General features: G+C 37.4%; 4 protein-coding genes across 4 annotated transcripts; 3 read left to right on the plus strand and 1 right to left on the minus strand.

The window, feature by feature from the left end:
- Positions 1–10,150: 10,150 nt before the first annotated feature.
- Positions 10,151–11,127, plus strand: HO173_004623 (uncharacterized protein; the record flags this gene model as incomplete). Its single annotated transcript, XM_037306545.1, has 3 exons — positions 10,151–10,438; positions 10,488–10,887; positions 10,940–11,127. 3 exons carry the CDS (start codon positions 10,151–10,153, stop codon positions 11,125–11,127), a joined length of 876 nt encoding a protein of 291 aa, XP_037166483.1.
- A 1,179-nt stretch (positions 11,128–12,306) lies between these two features.
- HO173_004624 (uncharacterized protein) lies at positions 12,307–13,173 on the plus strand (the record flags this gene model as incomplete). The annotated part of the gene is made up of 1 exon (XM_037306546.1): positions 12,307–13,173. The coding sequence occupies one exon, from the start codon at positions 12,307–12,309 to the stop codon at positions 13,171–13,173; it is 867 nt and encodes a 288-aa protein (XP_037166484.1).
- A 1,037-nt stretch (positions 13,174–14,210) lies between these two features.
- On the plus strand, positions 14,211–17,013 carry HO173_004625 (uncharacterized protein; the record flags this gene model as incomplete). The annotated part of the gene is made up of 3 exons (XM_037306547.1): positions 14,211–14,547; positions 14,597–15,173; positions 16,539–17,013. The coding sequence occupies 3 exons, from the start codon at positions 14,211–14,213 to the stop codon at positions 17,011–17,013; spliced, it is 1,389 nt and encodes a 462-aa protein (XP_037166485.1).
- Positions 17,014–18,634: 1,621 nt separating this feature from the next.
- HO173_004626 (uncharacterized protein) lies at positions 18,635–20,630 on the minus strand (the record flags this gene model as incomplete). Its single annotated transcript, XM_037306548.1, has 3 exons — positions 18,635–18,819; positions 18,877–20,557; positions 20,616–20,630. The coding sequence occupies 3 exons, from the start codon at positions 20,628–20,630 to the stop codon at positions 18,635–18,637; spliced, it is 1,881 nt and encodes a 626-aa protein (XP_037166486.1).
- Between the last annotated feature and the right edge of the window lie 709 nt (positions 20,631–21,339).

Below are 21,339 nucleotides of genomic sequence, written 5' to 3' on the forward strand. Positions count from 1 at the left end.
TTAACTATATACTCTAATATATATTAATAAAATTTATATTAATTTAGCGACGAAGAATAATATAAATATTCTTATTAATATAAGTTATAGCGAAGATATTAATTTAATAAATAAAGATCGAGTTTATAACGTATATATAACTCTTATAAAAGTATTATCTATATTTATACTAACGCGAGCTAATAGAAAACGCGATATAAATTATATAAGAATTATATATAAGAGTATATATATAATAATAATAAAAGGAAACTAGTATATATTAGCGTAATCTCTTAATTATCTAATATCTCTTTTATTTATAAATAAGATTTAAAGTATAAATAAGAGGAGTAGCGATAAAAGTAGCGATAAGAGTAGCGATTAAAGCGATAATAAGAAAGGCTAATAGCCTTCTTAGTTAAGTATATCTTTAAAATAAATATAAATATCTATTAATAATAGCGCGAGGCGTAGAAATTATAATAGCTATAAGTATTTAATAATTTATAGAGCTATAAGAGCGAAGATTTAATACTACTATCGATATATTAATATACTTCTTATACTATTTATAAAGTATCGTAAAGTATTCTTTAAGATATTTATTATATATAAAGTTAATCTAAATAACTATAATCTTATTTAACTATTATCTTAATTAATATATATATTATACTATTATAATAATATATAACTCGCTATTACGATATTATAATAAAAATAAATAAAGATAAAATAGTAGATATAAAGAAGAATAGAGTATTTACTTATAATAGCGTTAATATTAATATTATTACTAAAAAGAATAAAAGTTAAATTAAAAATAAGTCTTTTATACTTACTAGCGCGACTTTTAATAATTATTATAATAGAATTATTATAATTATAAAGTAATAATATAATAATAGCGTATAATAATAGTAATAATAGTATATTATAATAAAGTAATATTATATCTATATTCTATTAATTAAAATAATAATATATATAGCGATACTATCGCGATTTAGTATATAAATATAATAATATATTTAAGAAGATCTTAGAATATATAGTATAAATACGCTATTATAATATATATTAATTTAAATTATATTTAAGCTAATAATAAATAGCGTAGATAATATTAATAAATTTATATATATTTAATTATAAGATATAATAATAATAAGATTTAGAGATTAAATCTTCTAAGAAGAAATATAGTTATAAGAATAAAAGTACTCGAAGCGAATTAATAGACTCGCTTATATCGTTTATTAGACTATAAGCTACGTAGTTAAAATAAGTATTTAATATACTTAATAAAGTCTTAAATACTTATAAGTTCTCTTTCTTCTTTTTCTTTCTTTAATTATTAGTTTATCTAGTAACTAATCTATTTATTCTATTAACTATATATCTAGACCTCGTAATAAGAAAATAAATAACTGAAGTTATAAATTCATAGTGTGATATAAAGATATTTATTATTCTATATGTTTATAGAATAGATATATACGATATTAAGCTACGCTAGATCTAATTAAATAATAACTTTAAAGAAGATTTTAACGTATCGTAATATCTCGTAATTATATAGCTACTACGTAGTTTTTATTACGAGCGTATTCTTAATATACCCCTTAGCCCTATAGCTAGCGAGCCTTAGCGAAGGCATTTTCTATTATATTATATCTCCTTTCTATCTATATAATTCGATATCTTAGTTATCTTATTTAATATATCTATATTAATATTATATTTATATTAGTTCTAATACTATAACTAAGATTAATCTACTTATTTTATTTATATTAGCGAATAAATTTAAAGAAACGCGCTAATAGAGACTTTAATAAGAAATTAAGTTAAGTTATTATATCTCTAAATAAGTCTATTAAATAGATAATTTGATTTCAAAGCGAATCGAACTCGATAAATAGTAATCGAGAGATAAATAAGATATTAAATTATTTATACGACTAGCGAATCGAAAGAAATAGCTAATACTATCTTATAAATATATACTAAGCTTTCTCGTATATAACTTCTCTATAAGATAAGGGACTCTCTAGACGAAGTAAGTGCACTCGAAAGAATATTATTTAAAGCACTTATAGTCTTCTTAATATCTTAAATAATTAAGAGATAAGTATATTAAGCCCCCGCAAAGAAATAACCTTATCTCGAGCTTTATAGTAAAATTTTTTATTCTTAATATCGAATAATTTCTAAACGTCTTAAAGAGGCTTTATTATTCTCTACTATATCTAATATTCTTAATATCTATTCTTTCGAAGTATTTAAACTCCTCTTCACTTTATTTTAAATCTTTCTTTCTTCTTTTTTATAATAAAGTTTAATATCGAAAGAATAAATTAAATTAAGACTCTATTAGAGTAAATTAAGTTTTAATAAGTATTAGTTCTATTAGATAATACTTCTAATAAGATAGACTTAGTAGATATATCTTAGAATATCGCTAATAGCTAATAATTATAATATTAGATTAAGTATTAATCTAACGAATTTATAACTATATTAAATAAAATTCGTTAGAAGAGAGACGATTTTCGCGAGATTATTACTCGATATTATATCGTCATTATAGAAAAGAATCTAGTTATAAATGATTTATATTAGATTTATAGAATAATCGAGAAGATAAATTAACTAGTCTAAGACTTTTAGAAGAATATAACTTCTCTATAGCGAAAGGTTAATAGTCTTAATATATAGTCGATAAAAGACTTATAACTATTCTCGATCGAGGAGAAATATATATCTAGATATTTAAAAGAGAAATTAGTTAAGGTTTTAAATTTATCTCTATTTATCGATAATAGTAATCTTATCTAGAACGATTGATTCTCTAGAATAGAATAGAAATTTAAAGTTAATAGCGATTATTATCTTATCGAAGACTTTAAGATAGCTTATATAGTCTTATAACTCGGCGATAAGACTATATAGTATACTATATATAGAAGACTTCGAAACTCTATTAACTTATATTAATCTATTAATAAGATTATAGATAAGTTAGCTAATATTTATAAGAACTTAAATCGACGTAATAATATATAGCGTAAGATAAATATCTTATAATAAGGGACTTAATTCTTTATCGATTTCTATTTAGACTTTATTCGACTAGTTATTATTCTTAATATTAAAAAAACCCTTCTATTAGAGAATTATCTTTTAAAGAAATTAAGATTTAACTTAAGAGAGTTATAGAATATCGTAAGAGGTTTTATTATCTTAAAGACTATAAAGAAATATCTTTAAAAATTAGATAACTTATATCGTACTAGATATAAAGATATAGAGTTTATAAAGACTACTATTAAGTTAACTATAATACGAACTACGATTAATATACGCCTTATATCTATTACTAAGATTACGATTACTACGCCTCTAGATATTAAGACTAATTTAAAGCTAAGAAAATCTATATATTATAATTACGATAAGAAAGGCTATTATCGAAGTATCTATATAATAACTATCTAGATCGAGGCTAATAAAAAGACCTTTAAGAAAGTATAACTTTACGCGATAGAAATAGATAAAGACTTCGAAATTAATAACGTCGATATTACGAATAGCGATATTTTTTATTTAGATTCGAGAAACGAATAGCCTCTTTTAAAGTTATAATAAGAGATACTTATAAAGTATATCTAGTAGATATCTCTAATAACGCTTTAGTACGTCGTTCTTTTCGTATATAAGTTATACTATCTTTATAAGAAAGAAAGTATTTACTTTAGAACTTTCTTATAGATAGTAAATATATCGATACTTATATAGTTATAAATAAGTTCTTAGTCTTAGCGATATATAAGGCCTTATATCTAGAACTACTTCTACTATTACGATCTAAACTACTAAGGGGTTATAACGACTAGATCGTAAAACGATTAATTATATATTATTTACTCCCTACGATAATAGTAGAGAACTATTAAGAAGAAATATATCTAATATTAATTATATTATTAAAATACGATATAATAATTAAAAAATTATAAATAAATAAATATAAGGTAGTTCTTAATATATTACGGGATAAGATACTCTTTCTATTCGATTAATATAATTATAATAATAATTAAATATTAATAATAAATAATCTTTTCTTCTTATCAACTTCAAAGCTCTAATTACTTACACTATTTATCTTTTCACCTATTATACTAAAACGATAAAGCTCTCCTTTACTTATCTATAATAATAAGATCGATTTAAATACTTTCTTATTAAATAAGAATAAGAATAGTAAGAAGTCTAAGTTTATTAATATCGCTAAGATTAGTACGGCGATCTACTATTAATTAGCCCGTAAAAAAGATAATAAACTATTTATATTAATAATAAATAAGATCTATAATAACTTATTAATATTATATATATCTCCTACTATATAAATAGCTTAGAGATCTTATATCTCGATTAATAAATCTTATTTTTACGACTTAGAAAAGAAATATAAGAGATATTATAATTTTAACTATCTTATTTAGATTAATAGTATTAACGAGATTAGTTCTAAGAAGATAAAACGTAAATTACCTTCGAAGTATTACGACTATCTAGATATTTTTAATAGAACTAAGACGAATATACTTTTTCTCTATATTATTCTTATAACTATAAGTTAGAATTTAACGATAGCTTTAATAAAACGAAATTTTTAAAAAGTAGAATCTATTTAATATTAGAATATAAACTAAAATAGATAAAGAAGTATCTAAATAAATATCTAAAGAAGGGATTTATAACACTAAGCCATATACTATTCGCCTTATCTATTCTATTCGCAGAAAAGCTAAATAAAGAATTACGTTTTTATATAAACTATCGAAAGCTAAACGCTATTATTAAAAGAAATCGATACTTAATTTTATTAATAGATAAGGTTTTAATAAGAATTTAGAAATATAAATATCTTACTCGATTAGATATTATAGCCGCGTTTAATAAACTACGTATATATTTTAATAGCGAGGATTTTATTACTTTTATTACCTCTCTTAAAGTATATAAGTATCGAATTCTCCTCTTTAATCTAATTAACGGCTCGGCTATATATTAATAATATATAAATAATATTCTATTTAAATATCTAAATAACTTCTATTAGATCTATCTCGATAATATACTTATTTATAATAAGATAAAAAAGAAATACATTTAATACGTTAGATAAATCCTTTAGAAATTAAGAGATATCGGCCTTTAAATGGATATCCTTAAATGCGAATTCCATATTTAGAAAACTAAATTTCTAGGTCTATTAATATCTATAGACGGGTTATAAATAAACTCTATTAAAATCTAGGCTATTATTAAGTAAACTATATCTATTAACCTTAAAGAGATATAGACCTTTATCGAATTTTATAATTTTTACCGGCGATTTATTAGAGACTTCTCTAAAATAGTTAAATTTATAATAAAACTCACGATAAAAGAGGCTATATTTAATTAGTCCCTAGTATATTAAAAGGTCTTTTACTTTCTTAAAGTCGCCGTTACTAAAGCTTTAGTTCTATATTATTTCGATAGAATAAAGAAGATCGTTTTAGAGACTAACTCTTTTAACTACGTTAATAAAGATATTCTTTTTTAATACGATAATAAGAGAGTACTTTATTTAATAGTCTTCTATAGTAAAAACCTAATCTCGGCTAAGTATAATTACTAGATTTATAATAAGAAATTATTAATAATTATTCGCTATCTAGAATACTAACGCCTTAAACTAGAATATATAAATATCTTTATTAGAATCTTTATCGATTATAAAGAACTAATATATTTTATTAAGGGAAGAAACCTTAATCGACGTTAGGCCTAGTATTTAAATATATTATTAGAATTTAATATAAAGATTATTTATTAATCTAGACCTTAGAACGTTAAGGCTAATATACTTATATAAATAGCTAAATATAAATTAATCGACTTTAAGAATAAACGATTACGCTAATAGTATTAAATAATTCTTATTTCTAATCGATTAGAATTAGATAGCGAATATATCGATATATATATAATCGACGATTCTATCTATTATAAAGTAGTAGGGGTTAATAAGAAAAATAAATATTATATGAAAATCTATAAGGCTATCGCCGAAAATAAGAATAAGTTTCGAGAGATTACTCTTAGTAAATACTTTATATAAGACGAGATACTTTATTATAAGAATCGTTTATAAATATTCGATAATATATATATCGATATTATTCGAGAGATATACGATTAATCGTTTTACGACTATTTCGAAGTAATATATATCTATAAACTACTTAAAAGAAAATACTATTAGCGAGATATAAGGGCTATTATAGTTATCTATATTAAGAATTACTATATCTATTAGAGAATTAAAACGCCTCGCGATCGAAAGTATAGTTTACTATAGCTTTTATTAATCTTATAGAAATGATAGTAAGATATATCGATCGACTTCGTTATAGGCTTATCTATATTTAACGACTATAACGCTATTTAGATAGTAATTAATTAGCTTATTAAGAAACGTTACTACGTAGCCTATTTCGATATTAATAAAGATACTATCGCTAAGAAGATAATTAACTTACTACTTAAGAAAGTATTTCGTCTATACGATCTATTAACCTTAATAATATCGAATTAAGGCTCTTAATTTATAGCTATTATATAAAAGTCTTTTTATAAGAGATTAAATATTATAGTTAAGCTATTAATAGTCTTTTACTCTAAAATTAATAGATAAATCGAGCGAGCAAATTAGAATATAAAGCGTTATCTTTAAATATATTATAATTATATATAGAATAACTAAGTAAGATAGTTATTTATTATTAAGTTCGCTAATAATAATACTATCTTATCGATTATTAATATTCTATCTTTTCTTATTAATAAGAGATTTTATTTTTAAATAACTTTTAGCTCGAATATTATCGACTATAAGATTATATATAAGCGTCTTAATACTACTTAGACGAAGAATATTACGAATTATATAAAATAAGTTTTTAAGTATATTTAAAGTAATATAGATCGCGCTTAAAAAGCTATAATTATATAAGTTAATAAGTATTAATAAAAGATAACTTTTTAAGTAGGCGATAAGGTCTTTCTAAATAGTAAGAATATTATCTTTAATCGTCTTTTCCGTAAACTAGATTATAAGAGACTCGATTTATTTAAGATTATAGATCTTATAAAAATCTTATATCGTCTAAAACTTTTATTAAGTATAAGAATCTATAACGTCTTTTACTTTAATCTCTTAAGTCTCATAATAAATAACCTCTTATTAGGGTAGATAAATCTTCCGCCGAAGTATATTACTATTAACGATCGAATCGAATAGATTATTAAAGAAATACTTATCTTTAAATTAATCTATAGTCGTCTTAAGTATAAAGTTAAATAGAAAGATCTCGATAATAATATCGTCTAATATAATACGGACGGCGGTAAATTCGAAAATTGCTAAGATCTAATAGACGACTATTATAAATAATATTTCGAAGAGTCTTATCTATAAAGAGTTAACTTATAGAATAATAGAGCTATCTCGAATATATCGTTTTTAATTAAATTAAAATCGTTCGATATCTTTATAATAGCCTCATTTTTTTAGACTCGAGAATTAATCTCTTAGGCCTATATCGATTATTAATTATACTATATAGAGCCTTTCGCGTACGATCCCCTTATTAATAGATATCTAAATATCTTTTAAAGTTATAGCGCGTTATCTATAGACCTTACTATCGCCGTCGATAGCCTTTATTAATATCGATTATATAGTATTTCATAAAGAAACTTACTTAATATTAAATTAGAGTTTTTAGCGCTTACGGCTCGATTCGATTTAAGAGCCCTCGACTAATTACGTCGTATTATTTCACCGATATTTTATTCGCTTAGATATAGATTCGGAAATTACTACTAATTACCCCTACGCCTATAAATATTATTTTCGCTATACTATATCGATTTTCTCTCGATCGAGCTTTCTATATACGTCTAGATTACGGCTAACGACGTCGTTATAGTACGATTAAGAAGAGCTACTACCGTTATTAATACCGCCCTTAAAGAAAGATATTATACTAGAAGATTCCAGATACGATTATTTCTTTACTACTTTTACTATTTTTCAGACGTTAAGCGTATATATATATCCATTTTTCTATCTTTCCACTTATTAATTATAGAATATAATTTAATAAAGAGAGAGGGTAGTATTACGAGCGTACTCTTAATATACCCCTTAGCTCTATAGCTAGCGGGCCTTAACGGAGATATCTCCTATTATATTATATCTTCTTCTTATCTATATAGTTCGATACCTTAGTTATCTTATTTAATATACCTATATTAATATTATATCTATATCGATTCTAATAGTTTTATTAAAAGAGATCTTACTATCTTATAGAAATCGCTTAATAAAAATACTTAAAATAAGTTAACCCGTATTTATTAATAAGATTCTTAAAACTTATAATATAAGAAAGTGTTATATATCGTCTATCTTAATAAAATTAAATATAAATAATTATTTTATTTTTATACTTAATATATATATAGCTAATATAGAAGATATTACTATATTTAAGAGTAACTTAAGAAAAATTAATTATTTAACTATTTAGATATAATTAAATATAGCGTTTACTATTAATAAACTAGTAGTATTCTCTTTTAATTTAAATTATAAATATTAATAAGTATATAAGAGGATATTATAATATCTAATTAAAACTAGAATATATAGAGTAATTTTCGAAATTATAAAAATTATAATATTATAATTATTCGATTACTTAAACGCTAATTAAGCTAGTAAGATATCTATAATATAATTAATAGCTAAAATAATTATAATATTAAATAGTAAATTAATTAATTAAAGGTTTACTAAGTAGAAGACTATAATATAATCTATATATAAGATCGAATATATAATTACTTCTAATACTACTTAGAATATAATATAAATATACTATATTCTATTAAAGTTTAAATAATAGTTAAATAAATTATTTATAATATAATATAATAATAAGAAAGCTATCGATTTAATAAAGAATTCTATAGATTATAAGAGATTACGTTATATTAATATTAGCTATTATTTTATACGCGAATTAATAATTAATTAGACGCTAAGATATAAATATATACTTATAAAGAATATAAAGGTCGACGATCTTATTAAAGTATTAATTATTATAAAATTTAGTAACTTTATTAATATAATAAGTTTAGTAAATAAAGATTTAAATTAATAGGCTAGAATAGTATATAATTAAAATAGAGGTATTTAAATATTACTAGATAGGGGAAGTATTAGCGTGTCTAGTTTCTTCTATATATACATTCTTTCTATATCCTTTCATATATATTTTATTATTATTCCTTTTATATAGCTAGCCATAGATAGTAGTACTTTGTTCTCCATCAGCTACATAATAGCTGATGGTCCCACCACTGAATCTACACGCTTTCTATCACCACTGCTATGCTACGCTGAGACCAATCCTCGACGGCGTGCGGGGCTGTAGGCAGCACGCCAGCCCATGAACCAGTTGGTTCCAGGCATCATTCACCAAACTGGCACGCTGTCACGTGGGATCCAGGCATCCAGGCATTATGATGTAGTCCTCAATTCCGTAGGCCTGTCATTAAACGCCGTCGACTGACGAAAGATCAAAGGCAGAGGAAGGATAAGAAGACATTAGGCAACATTAGGGCCTCGGAATGCTCGAGTTGGGCTTGAAGGTTTGGGGTGCCTCGGGGTTGGTGGTGGGGTAAGTAATGCCCTCAAGCGGGACCCCGGGCAATAGGATAGAGTACCCAATCCCGCAAAAGATCGTGGCCGATCTCCGCCATTCTACTCGTAATTATGGATAAGCATCTGCCTCCTGCGTTGCTGCCATGATACCGCACTCCTATTCTTCTTTTCAGGAGCACCAAGTTCAATATTCTGTGACGTCCGAGCTGCATACTCTATCGCTTATCAGTGAAAAGCGGTACAGACATCCGCTTTTCTTCTGTATCCACAGGTGACCTCATCAGGGTACTTACTGATACAAAATGCCTTCTTCAATCCTTGAGACTTTCTCTACACCCAAAATCCTTCTACTGAAAATTGGCTGTTATAATGAGCAGTCAGTTGCATAACGTCAACCTCCCCATGATGGACGGTATCGAGAGTAGTGATGACTCAATCACCGTTGCTGGGAGCCCGAACGGCCTTACCGTCACCCAGAAGCCCTTCAAAACTGCAATCGCTGAGCAACCTGTCACCGAGGCACGGATACCCTTTCTTCCGCCACCAGCATCAGTGCTCCAAAACGCCGGCACTGCGAGGGCCACCTTGGCTGCATCCCACGAGAAGCCGAATGGCACAACAGACAATAACTATGCAGCCACTCACCAGAACCAGACGGTACTTATATCGGCCTTCATACCCAACCTCATCTGACACGGAATTTTAGGTCGTCCAACAGCACGTCGAGTACTGGGACACAGACCATGACGGCATCATCTGGCCTCAAGATACCTACATTGGCTGCCGCAAATGGGGCTGGTCGCCACCCCTTGCTGCCCTTGCAACCTTCATCATCAACTTCAATCTATCATATCCTACTCTCCCTGGGTTTCTGCCTGACCCGTTCTTCCGCATCTACGTCAACAAAGTATACAAGGACAAGCATGGCAGCGACTCTATGACATACGATAACGAAGGTCGCTTCAAACCTCAGAATTTCGAGGATATATTTGCCAAGTATGATAAGGGTGACAAGGGAGGGCTGGACATTTGGGACTTTCTGAGATTCTGGAAAGGGCAGAGGATGGTGTTCGATTTCTTCGGGTGGAGTGCAACATTCTTGGAATGTAGGTGTTCCATAACATCGTGAATCTGGAACTTGATTGACTGTGAGCGTAGGGCTGGCAACCTATCTCCTGCTATGGCCCGAGGATGGTATAATGCGCAAGGAAGACATCCGTGGGGTCTATGACGGGAGTATCTTCTACAAGAAAGCAGAAGAGTACGAGCGAAAGAAGGTGATGCGGCAAGAACAGCGTAAAGGAACCTCTACGAGACTCATCTCGATGGCTCAGAAGATTCTATGATTCAGCACTCGAGGATGGGATGCTTTTGGACAAGTAGAAACTTAGAGGATGACGGCATCATGATGGAATTAGACTGGGATTTAGAATCATGGAACTTTGAGGCCGGCAAGATTACATCTGTGCAACTCTCTTCCACTTGGCTTGGGCAGAAGGCCAAACTCCAAGGGTTCCTGCATAAGTAGGCTAGTGAACGAACAGCGGGCAATAGGATCACCCTCTCCTACCTTCCTATAATATTTCTTGCTACAAACTCTCCTAGATCAACGCACAGCTCGATCACACCTTAGACTCCGGAACATTGCTTCACAAACAAGGCGGCCGCGCATTTCATTGCCAAGCAATCCTTTCAACAACACAACAGTTTCCAGCATCACGCGCCATCATATATGACCTGTATTCTAACCCCTCTTTGCAGTTATAATCTCAAAGTCACTCAGCCTTCTGTCTCGTGCTCATCAACGGCTATGATCTCGAGGAGGCACCGCAGGACAACCGGACGTCGTACCGTCATTCAGTGGTGTGGTGTTCTCGCGTGGTGGCGCTGGTGTATTTCTGGGATCTGGGATAGGTTGGCGGTGTTCGAAGGGACTACGTTCGTGGCTTCTGCGGTTCGGCATGTGGTTTGGTTGAGTCGGGAATGGATATTGCTTCATCGTGTACTCTGTACCATCCAGCAGCCGTCTTGAGTGCTCAGCCAGGTACTGTACCTCATCAATATGCAAAACTTGATCGCCGGGTTTTGTGTCAAGGTGCAAGACTACTGGACTTTGGGATTCAATCGGTACGATAGTTTGGGATTTCTGCAGTATTTGCCAAATTGAAGACTCTTCTTTTCGCCGCTTGATCATTTGAAGGTCAACAGCTGAAAGTAAGGGGAAGAGCGGTGTGGGCAGCCATAATGGGACGGGCGTCACTCCTCGTGTTTAGCTGAACAGCACCTTCCAGCAACCGTCCGACCATCATCGCGCTTGCAATGTCCTGTCATTTGGGTGCTCTTTCAGGGCCTGGAAAGTCTACCATCATGTTCCATTTTATCCGAGAATCATACAGAAACATTCGATTCAAGCGCTGCATCCTATTTCTTGGGCTCGACTGTGGCTTCATACTTTAAGTTGAGCATCACTGAATTGTATGCTCACTGAATCGTCTATGTGAAACTCGGTATTCTCTTGTATCAACATGGCGTCTACTGCTTCAAGTACTGACGTGGGCCGCGACGCCTTACTCACCACCTTATCTGACCTCCCAAACGAGGTTCTTACCAAGATACTCGCCCGCACAGTAGCGAGCAAAGTACCCTTTCACCTGGACGGATTTATACAGTTAGGCAAAGTGTATCAAAAGCTACCCTCTCAAATGTTTAAGGGTCTTTCTTTGGCTGTGTTCCTCCGCGCGCTACCTTCCTCACAAAAAGAGCACTACCTGGACTGGCTCCTGGTAAATGGTACTGGCACTTCTCGCCGCGTCCGAGCTTGCGGAAAGTTGGCCTTCTTCTCGGAAAAGATCTTCATGATCTCGCCACGATTGTTGAAGACCCTGCAGGATGGCAGTTGCAGGAATATATCTGCTCCTGACAAGGCGGCAGTGCTCTCTCATGTCCAACATGTAGTCGCACCCTTGCCGACCGCCGACCTGGCCTGCCGCTTCTCGAGACTGTCGCCTTACAATGCTTTCACACGTATACGTGTCCTCAGCATCGAGCCTCAATTTCTCGATGGTTGCAACCGTGTATATTGTCAGGCTTTAGAAACTGCTTCGGCTCCAATACCGTTACAACCGCTGTTGGAGGATGAACCTGACTCTACTTTCCCAAAAGGCATCCCTAAAAGGCACTCAGCGCCACAAGAATTGCTGAGCTTACTCGAGGATGTTGGTCTGCAGGTGGGGCGAATGGAGGTGGATTTGATACTTTGTGATACAGAAGACTCGAGGCAATGGGCCATTGTGGAACTTTCCAGTCGCATCTATCCTTATCTGCAGATCATTGGCATGCTCATGCCGAAGACGAGATCGGCGCATGGTCAGAAGTCTCCAGCTCCAGTGTAGACCTCGGGCTACATGCGAAGAAGGAAAACATCAAAGTGCTGTTGATTGGAGCCGAGTTTCGTAAAGCAACTGTGCGTGAGACGGATCGCAGGGCAGGGAGCAGAAGTCATGCTCGATTACTTCAACCTTTCCATGGCGTCAAGTCGAGAAAACCACCAGCTGTAAGCTGACTCCGAAGTCTACCAAGGCTGACAGCCCGCTGACGCCGAGAAGAAAAGTATTGCCACTGAAAACATTCGCGCGTATCTAACAACACCCCGAAGAGCTTCTTGCGAGTGTTCATGATTGAGAGGGTAGCAGAGACGGTTAAGTATGGCATAAAGTCAAGACTACTAGGTTTTCTTACAGTGGATGGTCCACAATGGCCTCTTCAGATTAATTCCGTTGGCTGAGAAAGTGACCCACCCGGCAACTCTTAGATAGTAGCGCTAGAATTATCAACACGTGCCCCAGGGCTGCATCAAACATTCTATGTACACTGAGCCAAACTAAGATCACGGTGATTGTGCGCGGCTCTCAATCCATTCTAGACTAACAGCTCAGGTTCGAGCTACGAGCACCCTTGATAACTTGATAACGGGTTCACCAGAGTTATCGGCCTCCAAGCATGTCAGCGTTGTCTAACGAATGTCTTATCACGCAGCCGAAATAGAATCTCTTCTTCAAAGCTCAGCACAAGGCATGAGACATCAATGAAAAGGATGAGCCTCTAAGGTGAGGAAGACCATCAAAAATTGCGCGAATGAGGTGCCCGAAGGCAACTCAATGACTTTTGCCTCCGCGATGTGCAATGCAGGGCTCAAATCATGAGCGAAGGCCTTATTGATCGCCCAGCTCCTCACAAGGTAAGTATGAGGAGGGAAAGAAGAGTCTGAGATGGAGGTTTTATTTATACCCGAGGAAGCGGCGCTAAAGTCTCACTTCTGCTACCCGGCTCTGGCACGAAATATTCTCTCGCGCTTCTGTGCTCTGGTGTTAATCATGCAGTAGCATGATTCGCATCTGCCACTACCAATCACACTTGGGAGACCAACAGGATGCTGACCTTGAAGATCCGTCTCCCAGAGGTACCCGTCTCCTCTGCAGAAGACATCTACAGTAATGCCGTTGGTCTCCTGTTCCCAGACAACCTACGCACTTTCCATGGCGATCCCGGTTCACATGTTACCTACTTATCTAAACGCTTTGGAGATATGGATCTCAGCCTCGTTGATCCACATGATCAAGACGAGCGGGTGCTGTTCGCTCATCATATCTGGAACTCCGGTATACAGCTGGCCGAGTTCATCAGCGATGCCAGTGATCCTACAAAGGAGGGAGAAAGAGACGGTAGATGGGATGTGACTGGGCATTCCATTCTAGAGCTGGGATCTGGTGCGTGGAGACAAAGATAGCAGCAAGAGCTAGGCTTATACAGAGGTAGGTACCGGCTTGGAGGGGATTGTGAGTGCTTTGGCTGGAGCTGAAGAGGTCGTCTTGTCCGACTATCCCTCTCCCGCAATTCTAGCCAATACCAAGGCCAACGTCGAAAGGAACATCCCAAAGGAGCTGCAGCAGAAGCTGACTGTGCGAGGCCATGAATGGGGTGTCCTTACAGACGATTTCTCCAAAGACTACGCGAGTCACTTTTCTCGGATACTCTGCGCAGACTGTTTGTGGATGGATGGTGAACACTACAGTCTTGCCCAATCTATGGAGCACTTCCTCTCTCACAAAGACAATGCCCGAGTATGGGTGATAGCAGGTTTTCACACCGGCCGAGCAAAGCTCGCCTCTTTCTTCGACATTGCAGCTCAAGCAGGTCTGGAGACAGAATACATCTGGGAGCGAGATGCTGATGGAAATGAACGAGAGTGGGCCAGAGAGCGAAATGGCGGACAAGAAGATGCAACGGGGCGGAACAAGTGGCTTGTGGTTGCCATACTCAAACGCAAGCAGGCGTCGTCTACCGAGAAGGTAGGGAAGCATGAACAGTTCTTTGCGTCTATGCTTATGCAGAAGTCAAATCGGCATACTTAGAAGCATTCTCAGTGAATGACATCAAAGCGTTATTTCGGCTTGCGTTGCCCGTCCCAGCATGCTGGTTAGCCAAAGAGGAAAGATCGCGAAACTGAGCCATTCAACTGGATCCTTATCACCTGCCACAACAACTGCACCGGGCCTCACCACTTCCTTTTCCCCAATCTCCTAGTTCCTCCGTGGTGTTTTAACTTCAAGAGAAGTCTTGCGTTTAGTATCCATTACTTGGACTACCACACGGAAGCTACATGTTCACACATGTCATGGCTACAAGTCGCAACGCTGAATCCCAGCCCATCTCTCCAAGAACAGGGAGCATTCAATTTTCTCTTAGTATTTACTAGCAAAGCCACAGAGCTTCAAATCTCTCACCTCCTCCACTGGGGGCCCGAGTCAGCCAGGAGCGTGTTTCGGCTCACCGCACCAACAATCGCGCACCCAATTCCACGATCCACTGCTTCTGGAACCATACTGCCCCTTCCATTGTCAGCACTTCTATTCCCGATCCACACTATCACCACCTTGAGTAAGACCTCCGGTCCTGAAAATCCACAGCATGAGATCGGGTATATCAAATTTTGCAAGGCGATGCATGAGAGGTAGACGCCAACTGCTACTGAGAAAGCGGCTTGTAGCAGTGAACTTGGGGATCGGAGGAAGGGGTCGATGTGGTCGGAGGGGAGGTGATGGCAGAGGCGATGGATGCTGTTGGGGGTTGGCAACGTACGCTTGTGATCGCGAGGGACTGTTGTTGAGGCTCTGTGGAGGAAGGGGGATGAGGTCGCGGAGACGGGGTTGGATGCTAGGCTACCACTGTCGACGGCTGGTTATGATCCTAGCTGGTCAGTCAAAATTGTCGTCCAAGATGGGAATCGGCTGCGACCTGAGCGGGGTTTTTAAAGGAAGCACACTGTGTGCGATGTATGTCGATCAGTTCCTTTCATTTGGTGGGTATCTCCAGTAACAACTCCCTGCCCCTCAAGCTCTTGGCCATCATGAGTAACCACAATCGTAGCTCCCTCCAGCCTACACACCGCATCCTTCCCTTTCCAAACCCCAGACCCCCGCCTCCCTTCCCCTCCCCCCTCATCCCCTCCTCCGAAAAACCACACTCTGCACACTCTGCCCCTGCCTCCCCCCGAACCTAAAAACCGGATACTCCACCCTCCCACACCTCTCCAACTCCCCCCCACCACCCTCAAACCACCCCGCCAACTCCTCCTCCGTCCAATTACAGCTCGTGACAACCAGCACGCCCCCCTTCCTCACCAGCCGTTCAACCCTCGCCCTATACCCCTCACACACCCTCCTCCCCCGCCCGTCCGTCTCCCGACTAAGGCTCACAGCGTCAAAAGTGCCCTTGTCAAGCACGACGTCGAAGCCAGGTTGCGTCCAGGAGGACGGCGGCGGGGAGTGCAGGATATCCCATTCCACAAACCGCACACCGCTTTCTTCTCCTTCCCCTCCTCCTTCCCCTCCTCCTCCTCCCTCCTCAGACCTCGAGCGAACGCCCTTCTCGGCCGCCAGCCGCCGACACAGCTCCACGCTCCCGCCGGAGTAATCCGCGCCGACCATGCGTCCCCCGAAGCCGCCCTCGTCCCGGAGCAGGAACAGCATCTCGCCGTTGCCGGTGCCGAGGTCCAGGAACGTGGTCGTGGGCCGGTCGAGGTCGAGGCGCGAAGAGGGGCTGGTGAGGTAGTTGAGGATCTTGCGGGAGGCGTTGACGTCTTCGAACCATGTTTGGCCGGTGTGGGTCGGGGTGGAGGCGTGGGTGGTCAGGTCGTGGGTGTAGGTCGTGTCCCAGCTGGGGAGGTTTGTTAGCTTCTTAGCGGTTTTCTCGGTTTTTTTCGGGAGGGGGTTGGTACTATTCTTTCGTGCCTAGGTCGCTTGGTTCGAGGTGGATGGGTTTTGCGGAGGTCATGGCGTTTGGATCTTGGACGATTCTGTTACAATACTAGCCCCTTCGGCTATCGCATACATGTCGCGTATTACCAGGGCTAGTAACTACCAGCCACCATTAGCCACCTGTTTTATGTACATAAATATCCGTACATCCCATGAACCAATAATCAGTCTTTTAGTCACAATCATTCAATTTCTAGTCGAATGTCGATATAAGCCCTAGGGTACTGAGAGGAGGCTTACTAGGAAAGTACCTAGCATGCTGAAGTATGTTCCTAAGGGCCGTAAGTATAACATGTCTGGTATCCTACTTTTAACAGATTCTTTGATCGAGTGTTGTGCCTGTTTAATATATTTTAGATAGTGCTTTGATCGCCCGGTCCTCGCCGCTTTTTCTTTAGTGACCCTTTATTTTAGACTTTATTGATTCTGTGCGTATGTCAAGGTCTTTGCTGTATTCTCCTGTGTTTTCTAGCCGCATATTTAAACTCCCCAGCTCCCCCTTCCTTGTTCAATCCCGCTTTTTATATTATTTACCCCCTTTAACTTAAAACCCATAAATAGATATTTTTTACTTTTATTAATAATTTAGGTTTTAATAGTTTATTTTATTATTAACTATATTTACTCGTTTACTTTAGATCTTAAATAATCTAGATTTTAATATTTTATTATATTATTTAGACTTAATAATCTAATTTTAATTATTCAGTTCTTTTAATATAGTTTTTATTTATTAATTTTAAGATCTCATAAAATAAGAATTTTAATTCTATTTTTTATAGTAATTAATACATACTCTCGTCATAATACGGTAAAAATAGCTATCGCTTAGATATTCTATTTATAACTTATCGACTTGTTTAATATCTATATTGAAGTTAAAATATTCTATTTTTTTCTTGCTTAATCTATTAAGTAATATTATATATTAGAAATAATTATAACTACTTATTTTAATTTTGTATATATATTTATTATATAATATATATAATAACTATAATTACTGCTCTATATAGCTATTTTAGATGCTTATTATAATATTTTTTTTTTTTTCTTTTTAATCCTCTTATTGTTATTCTGCTTTTTTGTTTTCATTATGCTTTGACTATCCATAACTCCCTCGTCTCCACTTATTATTCGTTGTCTTGTGTTGCTCTACCTTCGGCTATACTATTTCTGCCTTCTTTGATCGAAAGTAGTGGAAATTTGTCACGGATGCTACCCGGCGCTGGAGAAAATGTGGCAGTCTTTGGCGCTTGCGCCTTTGGATTTGGACACCAATATGGGGACGAAGCCCGGTGATTTGTTTATTGGTATGGAAGGGAGAGTAAGTCACAGACTTCAGCTCTTGGCTTTGGTGTTCGTCATTCTGTATCCAAGGGTATCTTACCACTACGACCATCACATTCTCTGGCCTACACTCACTTCGACGGAGCCCACATGTCCGAGTCATATGCATGATTTAGGCACTCAGTCCTGATGTGATGTCGCCTAAAATCTATACACACCTGGCAGCCCGCCGAAAATCCCAGACTCGCTACCGAAATGTATATGCAGGAAATGTCCGCTTCTCAGGAGTAAGGGATAAATGCTGATATGGGTTGCTGTGCGGGTCATAGTACAAGCCTTCCACATGCCCGTTTGATCTCTGTAATGAGACGTAGTAGAAGCCACTGATAGTAAGGGCGGTGTCAGGATTGGAAGGGGTGACGAAGCATTTCTCTGCTCCAGCATCGTAAGCAGATTGAAAGTTTCCTGGGCAAGCATGCTGGGGCATACCTTTCCACCTCATCAGGATCCACTTCTCCATCAGCTCCTTCCGCAGCCATTCCTGGCTAAGTATGTTCCTCGCCATGGCCTCATCATCGTCTAGATCCTTAAAAGGGGGTAATTTCCGCCAATACATCCCGTCGACACGGGTGTCGGCTTTGAAACTCTTAGTCTCCAAGGTAAAAGTGCTGAAATCAATTATTTCGCCCTCGAGATACGTAGTGATGCTTGAAACCTTTGTTGGCGAATTCTTGTCGGGTACATCGAATGCTTCCATGGTGCCGGATAAGGTCATGGTGCTGTAGTCGATGCTGTCAACTGTTACCTTGACATCCCAGCGCTCTTCTGCAAAGGTAGAGGAGGCTTCCGAGGCTGCGGTGGCGAAGTAGGGAGCGTGACGGACTGGAGACGTATTTCTTGGTGGGTGGGAGCCGAAATGTGGGTTTCTGGCTCTTACTCGATATGTAGATGGAGGCATGAGTGGAGTGTATGATGGTAGTGAAGATGGGCAGGCGCCGTGTTGGGTGCCAGAAAGGACAGCGCCGACTTTGAGCCAGGAGCTCTGAGGCGGTGGTGGTACTGTCTGAACGTTCAATAGGAAGTCTTGAGGGTCTTTTGGGCAGCACTCTTCCGGACCTAAGCCCGCCTCTTCTGCATTCTCCAAGCCTTCTTGATCAGATTCGCACGAACGTAATCGCTCAAGATATTTTATGGCTTCATCGACCGGTCTTCTCTCGCTAGGAGGACAGGGCGAGGGTGTTTGCCAGTAGCGTCGTCTTCTGTTCTCACTTGGCTGGGCAATACTATGCCGCTGCTGCCGTAGTTGTTCCTCCACGTAGGTGCGGTGTTGTTGATGTTCCGCAATCAGGTCCCGATGCTGCTGAATCTCCTGTCGTACTGTAGCTTCGCGATGCAGTTGCCGCCGCTGGCTTTGCGAAAGGTTGGAATTCGAGGGCTCGATTGGGCGTGCGGAGCCTGCTCGATCTCTTTCGTCGCCTCTCTCCCTGTCAAGGATATATCTCTGGAGCTCGTTCCTTGAACGGGCCGAGAATTGTGAATTGCGTCTTACAGCTTGTAGTAGAGCGGTGGTTCGTAGCGAGGATTCCGTCACGATGGGAATTCCACCCGTGTCGTTCTCGATGAAGTGCGATCGTTCTCGAGGAGAGGACACTTGGGTAGCGGACTCGCTTGGTACACTTTCCCGCCATTCTAATTGTGTGGCATCCCTCAAGCGTCTCAGTCTCATCCTCTCCCTTAGATGCTCATCCCTCCTCAGAACGTGCTCGTCCAACAACGCTGCCGAAGATCGAGAGATGGCCCGTCCCTCAGGCCTATTTTCTTGCTCGTCATCAGATGTTCCCGGTGCCCAACCATGGTATTCCTGCTGCGATATTCGATCTGAATATGTTGAGAGGCTTCCTAACTCTTCCAATTGCGCGGGGGTGTAAACGCGGGGCTCGGCCATAGCATCTACGGCTCTCCGCATTCGCCGGCGACTCTCGTCAGCATCATCGCGCGGGCGAGATCCTTGATTATCCGGCAGTTCTGTACGTAGGAAGCTGATGTTGGCATCTTCGGCGTCTTGCTCCGCTTGTGTAGTCAGGGTCGCAGCGAAATTGGGTACTGGGCTTGCCAGCCGTGCCAGCTGCTGGAGATAAGGAATCGAACCTGTGGCGTCAGATTGCTGTTCCTGTCCAACAATATCAGCGACGTCGCGGGGTAAATGTTGGTGCAGGAGGGGGCTCTACTGTTGCTTCCGGCATTGCGGCGGTATGTCTCTCAGGCTTTTGAGACGGCTGCAAAGAACGAGATGGGCTGAAGCTGTAAGAATGCCAGTCTCATGGGTTCAGAAGTCAGGCCAGGGGAGAATGTTGTGACTGGAGTCATCTGAGGACAAAGGGATGTGGTTACTGCGACCTTTTATTGAGACTGAGGATCAACTAGGAAGCCTGAAGCGGCGGCAGGGGCAGGGCTGTGGTTGCTACCTCGCTGAAATTCTTTCTTCTACACAACGCCTTCTATCACCGCATCTATCTCTGCTTGCTGCTGCGTACATTTAAATCATGGTGATATTCCCACTGATATCCTTTCATTCACTGACAGATCTTGTCATGTGAGATGGCCTCGGGGGCAGGTGTGCAGTGTTTCAGGCTGCCTTGTCACGTTTCACATGCTCTGGGAGAATATAAATGCCCAACGACTACACATCATTCTGCGCTCTGAACGCCGTCTCAACATCAACAACAACGACAACAACTTTCTTGTCGGCACCACCATGCACCTGGCCCACTTTTAAATAGCGCCAGCGAGACCCACTTGGAGCCAGTGCCCTGGTCTCCATGACGTGCAGCACAATGTCGATCTGCCGCTGTCAAAACTCGAGGTTTGAGTATGCATGCAGTATGCAGCATGCTTCATTTGTCGTTCTACTGTCGGTACTCAGCTCCAACGTGACCGCCAATACACCCCGGA

This window comes from Letharia columbiana (genome assembly GCF_014066305.1).
Source record: "Letharia columbiana isolate WasteWater2 chromosome Unknown Sc0000012_s0, whole genome shotgun sequence".
Classification (NCBI taxonomy): domain Eukaryota; kingdom Fungi; phylum Ascomycota; class Lecanoromycetes; order Lecanorales; family Parmeliaceae; genus Letharia; species Letharia columbiana.